The following is a 20696-nucleotide window of genomic DNA, read 5'->3' on the forward strand; positions in this document are numbered from 1 at the left end:
CGGCGGGTGGACCCGGCTTGCCGGGCCCGGGCCCCCGGGAGGGGCGTCCGCAGGGACCCGCGGCGCCTTTCCAGGCCCATCGGAAGGGTCTGCGGCGCCCACGGGGGATGGAGACCGTGTGCCCCCCGCGGCCGGCTCTGTCCTCCCTGCCGGGCGCCGCCCGCTCCCCACCCGCGCAGCCGCGCCGATGGTCTGGCCCGCTCCGGCCGTAGCCCACGTGGGCCGGCAGGCTAGCGAGCGCCGGCGGGCAGAGCCGCGCCGAGGGGCGGCCCGCGGGGTCCGGCTGGCTGGCGAAGGCCTGGCCGCAGGTAAAGGGGGTGCGCTCCCTGCCCGGGGGGCTCCTGGTCCGGCCCCCCCACCACCCTCCTCCTCCTCGGCTCTAGGCCGCGCCCCGGAGCCGCGTGGCCCTGTAGGCCTCGCGGCCCCGCCGAGGGTCAGCGATGTTGTTTTGTTCCCTTGGGCGGGTGAGAAGGACGCGCCGCGGCCCTTGTGTGTTTAGCACGCTTTGCCCGGGTGGTGGGGGCTCGGGGTGATTGGGGGGGACACGCGGAAGGAGATCTAGATGGCGAGGGGGGCTTCCTCCGGAAGTTGGGTTTGGGCAACCTAAAACGGACTTGGTAGAATGGCCTGAGGCGGAGGAGGGGGGGTTGTCAAGCCGTGTTCCCGAGGTCCCTGATTCCGAAACCGTCCTCCTCCCCATCTTTCAATCTCCTGATCTAAGCCTCCCAGACAGAGGTCGAAATCTTGCACCCTCGTCGAATGTATTTAAGCGCCAATGAAACTACTAAGGCGTTCAGTGGAGAACTAGTCTATATGTGTTAGTGGGTTTCAAAATTTACTTAAGGCCTTTTGTCTTTAGACGCAGATGCCTTTACCGGATTTTAAGTGTTTTGTAAGCAAATGAGTTCACCGTAGTTGCAAACCGATTCATTTCCGCCCAGAAAACAGGGAAGCCTTGCGAGGCTCTGGACCAGGGGGATACAGAGATTGGGAGGGTGCATGCAGGGATGAAGACAGAGCCCTGCTCTTGTGAACGAACAATTAATCAATTGTCAGAAGTATACACGGCGATGAAATGATGATGTAGCAAGGACAGTGTGATTATAAAGAAAAACAGACGGATAAACATTAGTTGTTTACATAAAGACCTTGTAATGAATATGGATAGAATGCAAATGCGGATCGTTCTGAAGTGGGGAGAGTTTTTGGGTTTTTTTTTTTTTATTGAAAGATAATTGCTTTACAGAATTTTGTTGTTTTCTGTCAAACCTCAACATGAATCAGTCACAAGTATACATATATTTCCTTCCTCCTGAACCTCACTCCCATCTCCCGCCCCATCCCACCCCTGTAGGTTGATACAGAGCCCCTGTTTGAGTTTCCTGAGCCGTACAGCCAATTCCTGTTGGCTGTCTATTTTACAAATGGTAATGTAAGTTTCCATGTTACTCTTTCCATACATCTCACCCTCTCCTCCTTTGTAGTGGGGAGAGTTTTGATTTGAGCCTGGCTCTAGAGGCTTTGAAGTGAATTGGGGATTTCAGGAGTTTGAAGGAGGACAGAATGCTTGGACAAACTGAGAAGTCAGAACATTTTAGAGCTCAAGAATCATCTTATTGTACCCATAACCTTTTAAAAACTTGTCTTTTAAAGAGTGGTTATTGAATCCCCCATCATGGGCCAGTCATGCCGAACCACCTTGAGAAACTTTTATCTGCAAGTAGCATAATTGTGGTCTTCTGGCTTCCAAATGAATGCCCTTATGACACTGCTGTGCAGAGAATGAATGTTGTAGCTTTGAGGAAAAACACGACAGATTTGGAGGCTCATTTCCCACCAGAGTTTAACAAAAATCACTCATAAGGCTGCTTTAAATACGTTTTTCCTTCCTAAAATCATTTCAGAATGACAGGGAGACGTTTCACTTTTATATATTACTTTCAGGAGACTTCCCTAAAGTGCAGATCTCCAAGAAGAGCTTAGACCCTGAAGCATTTATTTGGTCTAATTCCAAACATAAAACAAGCTGAAATTCAGTATGGAGAGAAACAAATCAAAAAGTTGTATGCAACAGTTAAGTCCGAACTCATTTATGTTTGGTTGTGTAATCAGTGAATATAATGATTATTATATGGCTAAGATGTGTTGGGCATTTTCCACATGCTGGACTCTATGCTATATTTTAATGGATTGTCTTATTTAATATAAAAAATGCATCGTTTACCCTTTAATTAAGCTGGCTAAATATAAAAGTCATTTGCTGATAAAAAATCTCTTTATAAGCAACCACTTTTTCTGTCAAAATATACATGTATCCATTGCTGGTTGCTTGTAATACATTTCTGTCTGTTCATTTTGCTTATTAGTTTTGAACCCCACCCCACCCCTCTGTTTTGAAAGTCTTTTTCTTTGTTCCTGCAGTCAAACAGAATTTGGTTTTGTTCAATTCTCTTTTGAGGGACAGCTTTACCTGTGAAATAATCAATAGTGCTCAACCCTGAGAATAAAGCAAGAAATGACCTTCTACAATGATAATATTTTGATGATTCACTTAAGACTAAGTAGAATTCTTGTTTTTGTGACTAATGTACATACATAAAATGCATCTGAATAATTCAGTGTTATTTTGATCAGCAATCTGCTTCTCAAATGTCCTTCAAATCAAATTTCAAGAGCACTTAAAAAAAAGAACACTTAATTGCATCACCTTGCTTTCTTTAAATATTAAGTTAACAGGTTCAGCTGTAATTTTAATATTTACAGATGTTTTTTTAGATGTTTTTCTCATGCCACTGATTTTGCTTTCTGTTTTTAAATTGTAAAGCATATCTTTATCTTTCCAATTCAGAAGTTCCTTTTGGTTTGTAACTGAAGCTGCCTTGTTTTTTGCTTTTCCTATGCTTAAAAACATCTGACTGCTTTAGTCATCTAAAGTAATAAACACCTTTTAAGCAGCAAAAATAATTTCCAGTTTATCTTTTTGTGGTTTGAATACTGTTTATGTGAATGTTTAAGTGAAATAAGTTTCACTTTTTTGATGGTTATGTGTTTCTTTCATAGGCAACTTTAAGAAAAATGGCCCTGTCAGCCCAACAGATATCCAGATGGCTCAACTCAAGTAAGTTGAGTAGCTTCATGACTGCTCTGCAACTCAGAAAACGTTTTCAGAGACCGGGAACAACATTGTCGTGTGGCGTTTTTGCTCAGCCCCATGTGTCCTCTGAGGGTTGCTTTCTCCAGTGGGGTTTTAGGACTTACAGGACTTCCTCCCTGTGGAATAGTTCCCAGTCTGCCGACTCAAGTAGGCAAGAGACTAATTGTACCCAAAGCACTTTGCTTCCTTCCGTGAATGAGCCGTCACAGAGGACACCAAAGATACCCGGCCTTGATTCTGAGCTGTCTCTAGAAGGTAATTTTCAACTTTCGGAAAACTCCCCTTTGCCTCACGTTGGTCGTTTGAACAAGCTACCTGTTTATATTTTGTTAGCCAATTTCAAGTCATACTTTGTGTCAGGAAAGAAAAAGAACAATCCACTTCTATTCATTTGCTTCTATTAGGCAATAATCTGCTTGCCTTTTTTTAGGCCTCTGACTTATTGACTAAGAAAAAAGTTTTTAGATTAATATGTTTAAGATTGTTTTATAGCTATGCCAATAGCACTTGCTTTCTATGTTCTTTATTTAGATATTTTAAAAAGGTTTACTAGGATCTAATTTACCCTATTCTATATACCTAATTAGGGTGTGATTTTACTCAAGTAAAAGTCATCCTTTTTGAATATACAGTTTTATGAATCTTGACATTGTGCTTTTAGTTCTGTAGCGGCCACCGCAGTCAACAAATAGAACAACAAGAACAATTAGAACACCCCAAAAAGCTCCCTCGTGTAAATTTTTTTAGTCACTCTTTTCCTGCCTGTGCTTCCCATTCTAGGAATATTCCTATGCAAGGAATACTTCACTACAGATGAGATAATGTTAGGTTAAGTAGATTATAAACACAAGGGAGCTGGGGGTGAGGGCCGCGAGGGGAGACTGGCTCTGAGAAATGAGAAAGGGTAGTGATGAGAGACAGAAAAATAGAACAAAAAGGCAAAGCTCTGATTCCTTAGCCTCAGGTGGGTCACAGTTCCCAGGGTCTTTTATACTGTGTTTCACTTGGGTCCCTGCGTGCTAAGTCACTTCAGCGTGTCCAGCTCTTGGCGACCCCATGGACTGTAGCCCGCCAGGCTACTCTGTCCATGGGATTCTCCAGGCAAGAATACTGGAGTGGGCTGCTGTGCCCTCCTCCTTCCTGACCCAGGGATCGAACCCGTGTCTCTGGTGTCTTCTGCAGTGGCAGGCGGGTTCTTTACCACTAGGGCCATGAAACCTGACTCAAGGCTGTACTAGAGAGGGTCACTCTGTGGCAAAGGATTGTGGGTGATGAAAACAGAATCGTAGAAATCCTCCTACAGACATATTTGAGAATAATTTGGAGGAGGAATGATCAGAACAAAATGACATTTCAGGATATGATGACTTTAACCCATACAGTTCAGGCTGGTAGAGTATGTTGTACTTTTGGCCGAGTTAACAAGCTATGGTAGTAGACTCAGTCTTTCTCAGAATGTGCTGTAGGTCACTAAGCATTCACACCTATTGATTACAAGTGAAGGAAAAGGAAAGGAATTTTGTACAGGACTTCACCAACAAATTTCTTACTTTGGAGGAATAGTAGTTGTTATCTAAATAGTCTTAACCTTACCTCTTAGAAGGTAGAAAATATATGGAATTTTTAGATGTTTAATTCAGAAATGATGCCAAGATTTAAAAAGAAGCAAACTAGGCAAGAGACTGCCTTTGTAGAAAGAACGTTTACGTATACAGATGAGAAAGCTAACTTGCGTCTTTTCCACATCCTGGCCGCAAAGGACTGGACGATGTGCCTCTGTTGTCCCCACTGCAGCTGATTTCTGATGAGGAGGCTGTTCAGATTATCGCAGGCCCTCCATTGCCCCCATCTTCAGTCACACTTAGAGACTATGTGGATCATTCCGAGACTCTGAGGAAGTTAGTGCTTCTAGGTAAGTCTAACTGACCCACAGTTTTTTTTTTTGCCTTATTTTTTAAATTAACATTTTTATCTTTATCAAAGTACATGCACATGCCTCAAAGTCAAATAGTGTGAAAAGGCTTCCAGTGAAAAACTGTACTCGCAGCTTCATCCCTGCTGACCTGCATCTTGGACTGTCTGCTTTTACTGTCTCTGCTTAGACTACCTCTAAATGCCCATGTAATCACTTGTAGCGCTCTTGGTTGTTTCGTCAGTTTTAGATATCAGTTAATCTCTTGCACACACATACTTTTCCCCTTCATTCTCTTCAATTCTCTCAATAAGCTATATTAACAACTTTTAAAATAAATCATTAGTCACTGATCCCATTATAATTCTAAATATTGCCCACTGCTCTCTAGAAAGCGTGCTATGATTTTCTTCCTGTACAACCTTCCATTTTGTTGGAGTTAGTAATTGCTTTGTTTTTTGTTTGCATTCTTTGGTTTTCTTTGAACTTTCGCACACCTTCCAGTGGCCGCTCAGAACAGTTTTTCCTAACCCTCTCAAATGATTTTCCTTCCGTTTTCCTACTCCCCTGACCTTTCTCTGGAGCCCACTGTTCTGCCTTGGATGGCGTCTCTAGGCGTGCTCCAAAACCATCTTAGCTTGTTGACCAGTAGGATGCACCTAGATCTGGGTGGTTGGAGGCAGCCAAGAGATCTCCCTGCAAACTTTGAAGAGTCCTCTTTTATTTTTAAATCTAGCTCCTTATTGCAACTTTGTGCTTTTCCCATTATCTCTGGATCTGGCGCTTCTCTTATTCTACATTCCCAGATAATGAATTTCGGGATTGAGAGGAATAGGATAGGCTTGGGATTATCTCAGAACCATCTGTTTCTCTCATGTCTTAGTCACTGCCTTAGATTTCAGTAAAAAGTTAGGAGCTTCCTCACTTAATAGTCTCCCTTTGAGCAGTGTTCCCTGGTAATCTCTCTAATATTAGTGCTCTTTCTAAAATGCGGATCTGACTGTGTCAGTGACCTACTTCAAATCCTTCTAAGCTCTTCCTGGTCTGACCCTTGCTCACCCCTTCAGCTCCACTTGATTGCCACTCCCCTCCTTTTTGTTTGGCCAGCTCTGACAACTGGAGAACTTAACTCAAGTTCAAGTGACTTCCCAAATGTCTTCTCTGACCCTTCAGACAGAGTGACCCTCCTCTCGGCTCTTGGCGTCCGCCCCTGCTTACCTCAGTCTAGCCACTAAGAACGCTTCTATGGTTGTTTACACATCGTCCCTGTGCGAGTTACTCAGATGTATAGAGAATGGCCTTTGCTCTCAAGAAGCTTCAGGTCTTCATAAGCATCTAAATAATAATGGAAATCCAAAAATGAAAGGTACATAAATTGTACCCACACATTTTTTTTTGGCCTTATTTTTAAAATTAGCATTTCTATCTTTATCAAAGTACATGCACTTGCCTAAAAGTCAAATAGTGTGAAAAAGGTGGCAAGAGATATAAATAAAGTGTTCTTTGGGTTCTGAGGAGAGAGAAAGATGACATCTGCTACAAGCAGGGAAGCCCAGGACGTCCTCGGCCCTGGGAGAGGTCCCACAGGAAGGCATGTGGCCCCTACCTTTGAATAATCTTCAGTATACTTAGGGTTTTGAAATATGTTTCAGCCATTCCTTCATCTGTATACTGATCCTTCAACAGTACATCCCAGCAGTAACTTAAGTGGCAATGCCCTAGTTGGGACCATGATCCCATTGTTAAATAGTTGGTTTTTTTTTAAACTGAAAGAAAATTCCTTTTCCAGGGGACCTTCCCAACTCAGGGATCCAACCCGTGTCTCCTGCCTTGGCAGACGGATTCTTTACCCCCGAGCCACCCAGGGAGTCTCTGTACAGTGTTTCTGAGGACCCAAGTGTCCTGGTTCTCCTCTGCTTCTCAGATCTGCTTCCTGCCTTTCTCTGCTTGTTCTGTATCCCAGGAGGCTCACCTCTGTGCTCGGGCTCCTTTGCCAGCTGGCTTCTGAGCAGCCTCAGTGGTGGGAGGAGGCAGGGGACGGCAGGTGGGAGCATTTTTCCTCTGTCCCCTCCCTGTCTTGGGTCACGTAGCTGCCTTTCGCCATGGCAACAGCTCCTACCGAGAGCAGCCCTTGCTTAATAGCTTGCAGCTCCCTCTGGGTTCACAGGAGACTCCTCCTCCCTGTCTCTTTAGCGCTAGGGGTGCCCTTGTTTATTCCCGTAACTCTGCTCACACCACTGTACTGAGTCCCTTCATTAAAGTTGTTTCCTTCGAACTTGCTCGGGCAACTTCTGTTGCTTGCCAGACGCTGGCTGATACACAGTTTGTGTAACCAAACTGAACTGATGGGTCAAAGCCAGCTTAGGGCTGTGGTCACCTAGAGTTAGCATCATGTATTATTCATTCTTTATATCCGCAGAAGTTGCCTGGTCCATAAGAAGCATCAGTGACTATATATTTTTTTCAAGTTAATGAAATCGTTGAGTCAGCCCACGTGGATTTGTGCTGACAGCAGTGTGCTCTCCTGGTGAGACTCTGCCCTCCTTTTGCTGCTAAGAAGCAGCTTTTGAGGAATTCGGTTTCGGCACAGTCAGGGCAGGGCGTGACAGCTCATGCTGAGAGAGGCATTTGAGCACATGTCAACTGTAATACTGAGTTCAACTGTAGTCCAAACCCTTGATGTGATTTTTAAAGCGTCCCTTCCCACATTTATCACCAATTTTGGGAACTTTGTTTAAATAAGATAGTTTAGCAAGTAAATAAATAAGATAGTTTCTATCTTATTTATCCACCTGCCCACTAATTTAAATTCTTTTTCTGTTAGTACGATTTTTAAAATTATACTGTAGAAGAATTACATCTAGTTGTTAAAACTGCATCTATTAAGGAGAAAGAACCCTAACCTCCTCTCCATCTCCAGTTCCACTTTACGAAGGTAACCACCATCACCAGTTTGTTGAGTAGTTTCTTTACCTTTTTCTAAGCAAATACATGTATTACAGAAAGCCATGCAGTGGGTCTTATATCCTCATGTAGTCAAACTTACTATTACTTTTTTTAAGTCTGTGTTTTCTTCTAGTAACTTTACAGTTAGTATACATTTAGAGTCTTAAACTATCTGAAATTAATTTTTGTATCAGCTATAGAAGGAATTAGTAATTATTTTTCAAATATATAGCTAGATGTCACATTGTGTTTTAATGAACAGTCCATCTTTTCCCCCACTGATTTTAAATGTTATTATTTGAACACTAGATTTTTAATTCATCTTGGATCTGTTTTTAGTCTTCATTCTGTGTGTATGTGTGTTTGTGTAATCTGTTTTTCTGTTAATTATCATCAATGCCTGTTTAATGTCAAGAAGTTTGGGTTTAGAGTTATATTTGGATCTAACACATGAAATTATAGACTCCATTTTTAAAAGTGCTTTTATTTCATTGCATTTATATTTAAGACTGTAAAGTTACATCTAGAAAACAGTTTGAGAGTTACTTTTTAACCTGAAGAAATATTTTTAAGAATATAAAATTTTAAAGAATATAAAATTTAAGTGTAAACAAAATTATATCTTATTATCTCATGTTTAGGATAAGAAATAGGCCTTTCCTATTCATGTTTGATTTTTTTCTTTAATCAGATAAAAAGGAAAAACAATAAAATGCTCAGTTTTAGTGAGAATTTTGAATCAAAAGTTACTTTGATTCCCTGCTTAATTGAGGTGGACATCTAATTATATCCATAACTAAAGTCCAATAAGTTACTTTCTCCCCCTTCTGACTTCCTTTCCTGTCCCTTGTCTCATTTGCTTAGACTCCCTCAGATTCTGAGACCTTGTGAAGGTGGAAGGCAGTATACTTTCTGCTTCGTTGTTACTTGAGAGCTGTGTATATTTCATGAGCTGTTTGATGAGCTCCTTCGAGGTTCTTGTCTTTATGCTAAAGGCCTGTGAAATGAATACAGTGAGTAAGACAGGGTTTGCTTTTGTTCCTCCTATGGAGGGAATCATAAGCCAATTTTTAAAATAATGCTTATAACTAAAATGATAAATTTCAAAGAAAGGGGGCTTGTTACCCTGCAGAATGACCAGTGAAGCAGTTACCATGGAGATCAGTAAGGGCTCGTAAGCACCCTGCAAACAGTATCCAAAAACCCTTAGATAAAGATGACGATGACGGCGGGTGGAAATTTAGCCCCAAATGCACTGTTTTCCTTTATAGATGACTTTGAAAGAAATATTAGCTTTTAATGTATTTTTATTTCTGCAACCAAATTAGAAGTTCTGTTGGCCCTACTCAGGTCTCCTTTGGACAGGTCATTTACCTTCATCAGTAACTTCTTGTGTTTTTATACATGACGTTTAATGGCTCAGCCAGACAGATATCTTCACACAGGGCTTGTCATTTATTCCAGGAGTGGATTTATCCAAGATAGAAAAACATCCCGATGCAGCCAACCTCCTCCTGCGACTGGATTTTGAAAGAGACATTAAGCAAATGCTCCTGTTTCTTAAAGATTTGGGCATAGAGGATACCCAACTGGGACCACTCCTGACCAAAAACTATGCTATTTTTTCTGAAGACCTTGAAAATCTGAAGACCAGGTAGGGCTGTTAGATTGATTTTCACATAACCCAAGAAGAGGCTGTGAAGAATAACATGTGTAAGTTATTTTTTTAAGTCTCAGCAGCATAAGGATCTGCTGACATAATGAATGTGAATGTGACTTTGTTATGGACCTTCTTTGATCAAAATTAAGTATCTAAGGAGTTCTCTGTGGTCCAGAGGCTGAGACTCCATGCTCCCAATGCATGGGACCCGGATTCGATCCCTGGTCAGGGAACTGGACCCCAAGTGATGCAACTGAAGATCCCGCATGCTGCAGTGAAGGTCAGATCCCATGTGTCTCAATTAAGACCTGGTGCAGCCAAATAAATAAATACTTAAAAAAAAATTAAGTATCTAAATTACTTCTTTTGTTCAACTACCCATTGTTATTTTTATGCTTTCAGTTTATTGCTAAGCCACTACTTTACTGTTTCTCTTTGGAAACTGGGATACGTTTTTTTTTTAATCCGTTAACAAGTGGCTGAATTATCTGAGAGCACACTTTAAGGTATGAAAGCCTGATCTTTCCTATTGTTCTTTCTGGCCAATGTTGAATGGTACATATTTAACCTTCTTTTGGCAAATACCGTATAATTTGTTTAGTTGCTTCTGTCAGTTGGCTATTTTGGTTTTTCCTTTTTTTTTTTTATAGCACTCTTATAAATATCTGTGTACTTCACTCAGTATTCAAGGAATTTATTGAATTTCTGAGAATTTATATAGTCAGGTACTGTTGACCTGTGAATCCCACTGGGCATTGGCAACATCACAGAGAGTAAGACAGAGTCTGGGTCTTGTAAGTTCACATCTTGGATTCATCATCACTCTGACCTCTTACCTAAATCAGGTTTTCCCAGACTCACTGCATGGGAGCACTCTCCACTCCGCTGCCCAAATCAGAAATACTGGTATTAACTTGGACCTCTCGTCTTTTATCATCCACATCTAAGAAATAACCAAGGTCTGTTGGTTGTATTTGTATCGCTCTCAAATCTTAATCTTCCCTGTGAACACTTGACCTCGGGTCCCCATTGTCTCACGTGAAGAATGCCCCAACCTTCTCCTAACTAATCTGCCTCTCATCTTCTCACCCAGACTGTTCTCATACTGGATTCAGAGAGCTCCGGAGTTGCTTGAAGGTCTCTGAGTTAGGAAAACAAAAAAAGAAAACAACAAAAAACACACATATTTCTTACATTATTATTGTTGAACAATTTGAGCCCTTGCTATATAAGCAAGGCACTTAGATGTACTCTCTCCCTTCATGTGACTTACAGTCTGGTGTAACACAGACAGGCTGTTACAGTTCAGAGGACGGAAAGAGTGGAAATGGTTCTAGGGGACTCAGTCTGATGTGGCCAGCTCTGCTCCTGACTGTCTGGAACACTCCTTCTCTCCCCGTGTAAAAAAACCAGCTTGCCCTTCCGCTCAGGATGCAGTTCAAGGAAGGGTACATACCAAGAGGTGGAGATCACTGGGAACCATTTCAGAGGCTGCCCAAGGCACCTTTATTAATTCATATCCTTGGGAGAGGCAGAGAGAGGTTAAATAATGTGCCCTAGATGCTCCAGCTAGTCTAAGTGGCAAAGCTGAGATTCAGATCCACTTAGTCTAACTTCAGAGTCCTCACTACTACACTGTACTGCCTCCCTACTTTTAATTCTATGAAGGAAACATACATTTAAAAGGAGGTTAACTTGCTCAAGATCATACATACACATATGAGAGTAACAAAGATTATTTTCATATACGGAGTATAGTCTAATGGGTCCTAAAGCTGGCTGTCAAATTAAATTGGAACATTTTTTAAAGAATTACATAGAACTTTTTAATAGGTAATTTACCACATAAACTTAAAAGGTGATAAAATGAAAAGTAAGCTTCTCCTGGAAGAGGCAAAGGTATAATCTTTTTTTGAACTTAGCTTCTGGCTCTGGTATGTACAGATTTATTTTCTAGAATTTCTGTGATTGCACTGAGTTCATGCACTTGTTTGCTTTTCAAAGAAGAGAATTTGAAACATATAAAAGAGTTGGTTGATTAAGAGTTTTCAAATGAATGGTGTGCATTTAAATTATTAGAATTTTTTTTTTTTGGCTGGGCCCTTTTATCTTAATTTTTTATTGGAAAAGTTATCACAGTAGGTAACAGTTTCAATAGAGTTTTAATCAGATATTGGTCTCTCCTGTGACCAAAGAAGAAAAAAAATCGTAATTGTCCTTTCCAGCCTACTTATTCCTATTCCTCATCAGCCTTGCAAGACTTCTCTAGGTAGGCAGGTACTATTATCAAGTTTTTTGTTCAACTAGCTAAGAATGTTGTATCATACGCCAGCATGTATGTGCGTCTTTATGCACTCATACACAAGAGCACACGCATACACGGTTGGTAGCATTTGTACAACAATGCTGCACCTCGCATTCTTAACTCTATTTTGGAGATAGTTTTTTATTGGCTCTTCCTATTCTTTTTAAACCTTTTACAGTTCATGCTACAGATCTGTCTAGTCCCCTTTTGGTAAACACAGTGGTTATTTTCTAGTCTTTACTGTCACAGAGAAGCTGCAGTGACTCCCCTTTTATAGAAATCATTTCATACATATTGGTATATATCTGTAGGACACATTTCTAGAAGTAGAATTGCTAGGTCAAAGGGTATATGCATTTATGATTTTAATAGATAGATTGCCCCTCATGTAGACTTCCCAGTTTACACTCTCACCAACAGTGTACACGTGCGCCAGCTTCCTTATTATCCTCACTAATACAGTGTCATTGAGCTGTATAATTTCAGTTCATTTTATAGATAAAAACATTACCTTGTAGTTTTGGAAATGATGTTTAGAACATCAGATGTTTGAAGGATCTTTTCATATGTTGAATGTCTGTTTACATTTTCTTTTCTATAAATTATATGTGTCCTTTGCCATTTTTAATTGGGCCTTTTTCTTTCTTTTTTTTTTTTTTTTTTTGGTAAGCATTTTTTAATGCATTAACAAAATTAGTTCTTTCTCTATGACATGTTGTAAATATTTTTCCTAGACTGTCACTTGTCTGACTTGGTTGGTGATTTTTTTTTTTTTTTTGCCTTGCATTTAAAGTTTTGTATAGTTTTATCAATTTTTTCTCTCTCTCATCTCCTCTAAGGGACTGGTTTAAAGGAATAATAATCATTTAGTGTAAAATATAAGTTCTCATACATGGTATAAAAATATCATAGTCACTACAGTTAGGCATGCCTGAGTTCAAATTTCAGCTCTGTCAGTAATTAGTTAGTGGCCTAAGACAAGTTATTTAACTTCTCTTAATCTGTGTTTCTTCAAATGCAATGTGGGAAATTTACCTGACTTACAGGGGTTTGTTTTTCTGATGAGAATCAAACAAAATAATGTCCTAGAATATTTTAGGCATTTAAACTGACTTTCTCTGTGTTTATAGATTTTAAAAATCAATAATGTTACATTATAGTCATACTTTATAGTTATACTTTCTGGACTTTACTGCCTTATTTTCGTTCCCAGAAACAGCAGGAAATTTCTCAGTTGTCAACAAAATACATATTGAAAGACTATAGTGAAAATTATTTATGAAAATACATTCTAAGAATTCTCTGGCAGTTTAGGACTCCATGCTTCCCTTCAGGGAACTAAGACCCTAAAGCCATGAGACAATGAGACAGCCAAGAAAACAAATTCCTCTTTCCAGTCTTAGCTGCATGCTTGATGATCTTTCTTTGTAAAAAGAGTTAGCAAAAAAAAATTCTAAAGCAGAAGCTATCTCATTTCTTTTTTTTAACCAACCAATAAAACAAGTCATTAATTGACTGTTTGTTAGTGGATTTCAGAAATATTTTCTGTTTCTAATTATAAATGGAAAAGCTGAATGGGTACTTGTTTTGTTTTAAGCACGCGTGCGTGCTTGCCTAGTCATGTCCAACTCTTTGCAACCCCATGGACCGTAGCCCACCAGACTCCTCTGTCCATGGAATTCTCTAGGCAAGAATACTGGACTGGGTTGCCATTTCCTTCTCCAGAGGATCTTTCTGACCCAGGGATTGAACCTGTTTCTAACATCTGCATTGGCAGGCAGATTTTTTTACCAGTGTACCACCTGGAAAGCCATTTATTTTAACCATATTTGGATTATTATTATAGAATGTTTTTGCTTAAACTTGTTTTTTTTTTGGTTTGTGAATGCTTTAAAAACAGTTGTTACTTTCGAAGGTAGCAAGACACTAGTAAATATTTACAATATGTGCATGTATTTTGTTTCTCTAGGGTGGCTTATCTACAGTCAAAAAATTTCAGTAAGGCAGATATTGCACAGATGGTCAGAAATGCACCATTTCTTCTGAGTTTTTCAGTGGAGAGATTGGATAACAGACTGGGATTTTTTCAGAAAGAACTTGAACTTAGTGTGAAGAAGGTAAAAGAGAACTGGAGAATTCGTATGTTTCCATGTCAGCTACATTTAGTAACAGTTAAAGCTCATGTTTCTAACAGATGCCTGGCCCATATGAATTCTATCAATGCCTGGTATTTTCTGTACAAGAATGGATTACCTTGCTAGGTTAATGATATCGCTATGTCATTTTATGATAATTCCATCAAGTTGCTTCCTTAACTGTTATTTTGAGCATTTTTTTTTTTCCCTCAAACAGTAATACGTATTTGTATTTCTGGGCTCCTTAGCATTTCTCTCCTGGGTTATATTTTAAATTTTACTTTTATATCCTAGTTATGCCTTGTTTTTTCCAAACTAGTTGAATATGCATATATATTAATAATAGATTATTTTATAACTGTAGACTCGAGATCTGGTAATTCGTCTCCCAAGGCTACTAACTGGAAGTCTGGAGCCTGTGAAGGAAAACATGAAGGTAGGACAATAAGAAGTTTTGGAGAAACCTGCTTCTGAAGTGTTTAAGTCCTCTGAAGGGAATGGGTTTTGCTCTCATCATCTTAAAGAAAACCGGATTGTAAAAGAAGGTATTTCCAAGAAGGTGGACCTAGGAAATAATACAATAAATGTACAGCAGGCGGTTTATTTTGGTTTATAATTTTTTCACATACTGACCAGGTGTTACATGAGTTAGTTGCCTTGTAGACATTGGTACCGTAATCCTAGAGGAGCAGGTTAGGTATCCGGGTGGGACCTGGAAGCCACTTCCTTTGCCCAGGATGAGGGTCTGTGTCGGGGTCACCTGGGTGGGAGATGAGCAGCAGCGTCTGAGCTTCTTTGCAGAGGGTGGTGCCGGCACATGTGTCTCCTAGAACCTGTGCCACTTGCCAGCTCTTATTCTAGCATAGAACACACCAGACACTCTACTACTGTATAGAACCAGGGGCAGCTGACTTGTTAGTATCCCACAGCTGCCATGCGATTTGAAATTATTATATAAAGCCTATTTGCTGAGGTACCTGAAGTGTTCGATACTCAGCTCTTGAAGACATTTGTATTGAGCACCTACCTGCCCATGTCCTGTTCCTGGGAGACAGTCCCTGCCGTTGTGGAGCGTACAGTCCAGCAGAGGGGGTCGCCTACAAAGTGATGAGAGCAATGGACGGTGGGGAGCGTAGAATACTGTGAATGCACACAAAGGACCTCTCCCACATTTGAGTGGTCTTTTTTTTTAAGTCATCTCTGTTTGGAATTTTGACACGTAGCATTTCCAGATGACAGGATTAGGAGTGTGCTTGGGAGCAGAAGCTCAGAAAGCACTTTAATAATCTTCCTGCCACTCTGTGTGGTGTAGGGCCCATGCAGATAACCTGACCAGGCCTCCTGTGGCCACTGTTTCTCTGTCTTGTATTTATGATCGCTGCTTTGGCGAGCTTCGTGATGGTCATCAGGCTGTGAATAGCTCATCCTCAAGAGAGAGGTTTAAAATTCAGGTTACCCCAGAAACAAGGAGTCATGAACCCTTAAGGGCATTGGCATAGCCATCTCCAGATTTTAATGTCTTTAAATTTTGAAAGAATTAATGTTACCTCTAGCATGTTACCAAAATAACTATTTGTGTTGGTGATTCATGGGCTTCCCTGGTAGCTCAATGGTAAAGAATCCACCTGCCAATGCAGGAGACATGGGTTTGATCCCTGGGTCAGGAAGATCTCCAGTATTCTTGCCTGGGAAATTGTATGGACAGAGGAGCCTTTCGGGCTACAGTCCACGGGGTCTCAAAAGAGTTGGACTCAACTTAGGGACTGAACAACAACAAACAATGACTTTCGTGATTCATCGCAACTCTACTTTCTTTTAGGTTTTTCGGCTCGAACTAGGTTTTCAGCAGAATGAAATTCAACACATGATCACCAAAATCCCAAAGATGCTGACTGCAAATAAAAGGAAACTCACCGAGACTTTCGACTACGTGCACAACGTGATGTGCGTGCCCCACCACATCATCGTCAGGTTCCCGCAGGTGAGGCGCTCGCAGCTGTCCTGAAGAGCTGCCGTCACCCCTCGTCCAGAACTCCCGGAAGCGCACCGTGCTCTCGGCGTGTGAAAGTCCCGTGCTGCTTGTGAAGGAGTCAGACCAAACACAGTCCAGTTCTGAGAGCTGTATTAAGGCCGTATTTCTTTTTTTTTTTTTTTTAATTTAATTGGAGGCTAATTACTTTACAATATTGCAGTGGTTTTTGCCATACATTGACATGAATCAACCATGGGTATACATGTGTTTCCCATCCTGAACCCCCCACCCACCTCCCTCCCCATCTATCCCTCAGGGTCATCCCAGTGCACCAGCCCTGGGCACCCTGCCTCATACATCGAACCTGGACTGGTGATCTGTTTCACATATGGTAGTATACATGTTTCAATGCTATTCTCCCAAATCATCCCACCCTCGCCTTCTCCCACAGAGTCCAACAGTCTGTTCTTTACATCTGTGTCTCTTTCGCTGTCTCGCATATAGGGTCATCGTTACCATCTTTCTAAATTCCATATATATGCGTTAATGTACTGTATGGGTGTTTTTCTTTCTGACTTACTTCACTCTGTGTAATAGGCTCCAGTTTCATCCACCTCATTAGAACTGATTCAAATGCATTCTTTTTAGTAGCTGAGTGATATTCCATTGTGTATATGTACCACAGCTTCCTTATCCATTCGTCTGCTGATGGGCATCTAGGTTGCTTCCATGTCCTGGCTATTGTAAACAGTGCTGCGATGAACATTGGGGTACATGTGTCTCTTTGAATTCTGGTTTCCTTGGTGTGTATGCCCAGCAGTGGGATTGCTGGGTCGTATAAGGCCATATTTGTTTTTGCCCATCTTTGTATCAAGACTACAATCTAGCAAATATAATAATGGGATTACTTGTGAGAGAGAAGGGCATCCATATACATCTCTGGAGGAAAAATAAGTGATGACTCTTTCCCTGTGGTTTGTACCTAGCCCTCATTCTGCCTATTGGAATCTAACATGTTCTCTCCTGTGTGCGTCTCTATTCACATGGAAATAGGTCACTTCCCTTAAAGATTTTTTTCCATTCTAAATGTATTTTATTCACAGTCTGCCTAAACCCATTAGTTAACAAGCCATGTTGTAATGATCTATCAAAGCATGTAGTTCTTAACTCCAGTTAGTCATCATGCCAAAGCCGTAATTATGTTTTCTAAGCTGATCGGATTTTCCTGTTCTTTACCTGATGAGTGACATAATCTGTTTGTTCAGAAGAATGTTTCTTTGAAAGCAGGTCTTGTCTAATTTATACACTGCTAAATTCCCTGCACCTGGAATTAGAAGGGACCAATTAGTAGGTACTAGATAGATATCTGTTGAACAAATAAATGAATCTCATGAAGGTCATCCTTCTTTCCTGTTTGACATGTGAATAGACACTCAGTGAGTATTCATCGGATAAATGAAAGATTGAATTGCATTAAAGTGATTCCTCCATTTGCTCTATGTGTTCTTGATGAAAAGGTGGGCAATGAAACATGACTTTAATACAACTCTCAGAACTAGCCTGCATTAGGTACAGTTTCCTCACAAACAACAACATTTATTTACCTATCATATTTCACGGTGAATGAGCCCTTAATAGAGAATTTTTGTTTCATCAAATGCATGAGTATTCATTATAAAAAGTGTTAGAAGCCTCCAGGGTTGCAAATTTGGCTTTATGGAACCATCATAAAGTAAGTAATCTTCAACTGAAAAGCAATAACAGTTTTCCACTTGGTTGATAGATAATTCCGTGACAGTAGAGCATGATAAGAGAATGTGATTTGAGGATGTAAAAATCAATGAGTCACGGTCTGTATTCTCGTGGAACTTGTAATCTAATGTGGAAGACAGGTTTTTAGAATGTAAATTGCTTTACATTATGTTAGAGTCTTAGCCAGATACCATATGCAGCTATTGATTTAATTTAGGAGCGGCAGGAAGATCTTAGAAATAATTCAGCTATTGATTGCTTATTTACTATATGCCGACTCTGTCTCTACTGCTTTACTTGTATTAATTCATTTAATCTTCACAGCAGCCCATGTGAGGTAGGTAGTATTATTGTCCCTACTTCCCAAACGAAGAAAGTAAGCATGAAGAGATTCAGTAGCTTGTCCAAGGTTACCCAGGTAACAGGGGCCAGAGCTAGGATTAGGACTCTGGCAGTCAGTTTGAAAACCCATGCTCTCAACCTGAGATCTACTGCTACTCTAAGGAGTGACATTTGAGTTGTCAGTAGAATGAGTTGGGTTTAACAATGGACAGAAACTTTGCAAGTAGAGAAAAATACTAGCTTGACTAGATGCATCAAAATCAGTTGTTTAAAAACACAGAATTTTTTTAGGTACCCCAGATCCTAGCTTCTGAGAAGCCCGCTTATAGATGTGTGGCTTCCACATTGGGAGGATTCTCAGACTCCTATGCAGGATTGTTTTCTTTTTCCTTAAAAAAAAAAAGCTTCATTAATGGAAACATAGGCTAACTGACAGCCAGGACTGTGAGGGAACTGATGTAGCCTTAAAATTTTTGTCTGGTGCTTTAAAAACTTAGTGGTATGAAATAATTTTCTCATGCAAATAACAGTTCTGGTTGGTACATAATTTTATGATTAATTTAAAATGGAGAAACAGTTCTAACTTTAAAACTACGGTTAATTTAATCATCTCAGAGCCGGAACCATGGAAGGTAAAAAGTAACAAAAGCAGTGAGGGTAATAACAAGGAAGAAATCACTTTCAGGAATGAGGCTTATCTCTTGTTTCTCCTCTTTCCCTATGGGTTTCTGTGAAGGCAGAGCTGAAGTCCATGTTAGGGCAGAAGGGGATCGAGAGAGAGAAAAAAACTTAATCTGAGCAGTGACTTTGGACTTGAAAGATTATACAAATCTAAATCGATGATAATGAATTCACTTTGAACCACTGGGAAACTAATATAGTTATCTAGTCATAAGCTGTGTAATTGCCTCAAAGCATTATTACATTTAGGAAATGAATAAGTTTGGGAGCTTCGGAGTCATATGTGGCCTTGTCTGTATGTTGTGTAAGCTGAGAGTGACTGGAAGAGTCATATTTAAGAAACATCTAAATGCTTCTTATGTCTTTTGAGCAATAATAACATGATAACCGGAATGCAGTTACCACAATGAAGGCAGAGTAGTGCATAATTTGTTTCTGCAGAGAGAGAAAAAGATATTCCAAAAGCAAGCCAATCTCATGTTGAGTTAGCACTCTATACTTTTTTTGGCCACTGTTCTCAAAGTTCTTTAGTTTTCAACAATCGTTTTTCACGATGTCCTTGTCAAGTGATCTATTATTATTTTGTTTCCACTTGAATATAAAGAAAGACTCTTGAAGGTTATGTGCTATGTGGAGTGTCCCCAGTGTATCTGAAACACAGTCACAGGAAGGCCCTAAGACCTAGTAGTCAATGTAGTTCATTGGGCCTTGCCAGGGAGCCTCACAGATATCTCTTTAGCTCAGGGCTCCATTCAGGTCTGGCCAGATCTTGCAATTCTCCCATCTTCCTTGCAGCTGGCTTTATAGATTTAGCTTGCGTCTGACTCCTTTTTAAAATTACTGTATTTACCCCATTCCTCAGGAGTTTTAACTCCAAAGCAGTTAAGTTGCTTCCCTGAAGTCCAGGTTCATTTCATTTTAAATACCAGTCAGAGGGAGCAACAGGAATTTAAAAAGAAAGAAAGGGATATAGGGAAGCTTCACAGATTGTGAAATCTTACACAATTTTTCATGCCATAAAGCTCCATCTCTAACTTTGGTTCTCCATCTTGGAAAGCATCAGAATCACTTGGAGGACTTGTGGGCCCCACTCTCAAAGTTTCTGATTTAGTAGATTTGGGGTGGGACCTTCAGGTTTGCTTTTTAAACAGCTCCTCTGGTCTCTCCAAATAAGTCTGGTCTTTGCCTACAGTGCAGCCCTTTATTATTTTAGAATTGTTCAGATTATTAGTTTTGAGTTCCTAATTTTTAATCATAATTTCTTAGTAGAAGCCAAAGGGTTTAAACCCTCTAGCATTTACTGTATTTATTGAACATATGGTTAATTCTTTATATTTGTTAATCTATTAAACTGTTTAGCCAGATAAACGTTTTAATAGTTCATATTTTAGTGTACAGTGTTTTTTTTAACTCTTTTTTTCTTTTCTAGGTATTTAATACAAGGTTGTTTAAAGTCAAAGAAAGACATCTGTTTCTTGCCTATTTAGGAAGAGCACAGTATGACCCAACAAAACCTAACTACATCTCTTTAGACAAATTGGTATCTGTGCCTGATGGAATATTTTGTGAAGGGATGGCCAAGGCATCAGTACGGGACTTCGAAAAATTCTTAAAAACTCTTTAGTTTTTGATGAATGGTAGAATGTAATGATGTAAAGTGAATATGTATATATGAATAAATTAACATATTTTAAAATAAATGCTTCAGGCCTCTATTATAAATTGGGATACACTTCTGATAGATGCTTCTTCCAAGTTTCTGGTGACTTAACTCAGATTTGACTCAACCATTTCCTTCCTTCTTGGGAAAGAAAACTAAAATACAGTAAGCTTAGAG

The 20696-nt window shown here is 40.1% G+C and overlaps 1 protein-coding gene across 4 annotated transcripts; it reads left to right on the forward strand.

The window, feature by feature from the left end:
* The first annotated feature begins 83 nt into the window (after positions 1-83).
* MTERF3 (mitochondrial transcription termination factor 3) lies at positions 84-20559 on the forward strand. Of its 4 annotated transcripts, none has more exons than XM_043879121.1 (9): positions 84-308; positions 1355-1432; positions 3061-3409; positions 4914-5066; positions 9477-9666; positions 13947-14094; positions 14477-14548; positions 15932-16093; positions 20289-20559. In XM_043879121.1, exons 3-9 carry the CDS (start codon positions 3076-3078, stop codon positions 20481-20483), a joined length of 1254 nt encoding a protein of 417 aa, XP_043735056.1. In that variant the 5' UTR covers positions 84-308; positions 1355-1432; positions 3061-3075; the 3' UTR covers positions 20484-20559. The 4 variants fall into 4 exon arrangements, with proteins under 4 accessions (XP_043735056.1, XP_043735053.1, XP_043735055.1 ...); XM_043879118.1 differs by having other exon boundaries at positions 1355-1427; XM_043879120.1 differs by lacking the exon at positions 1355-1432 and adding an exon at positions 1945-2073.
* Positions 20560-20696: the final 137 nt, after the last annotated feature.

This window comes from Cervus elaphus, chromosome 21 (assembly GCF_910594005.1).
Source record: "Cervus elaphus chromosome 21, mCerEla1.1, whole genome shotgun sequence".
NCBI classification, from domain to species: Eukaryota; Metazoa; Chordata; class Mammalia; order Artiodactyla; family Cervidae; genus Cervus; species Cervus elaphus.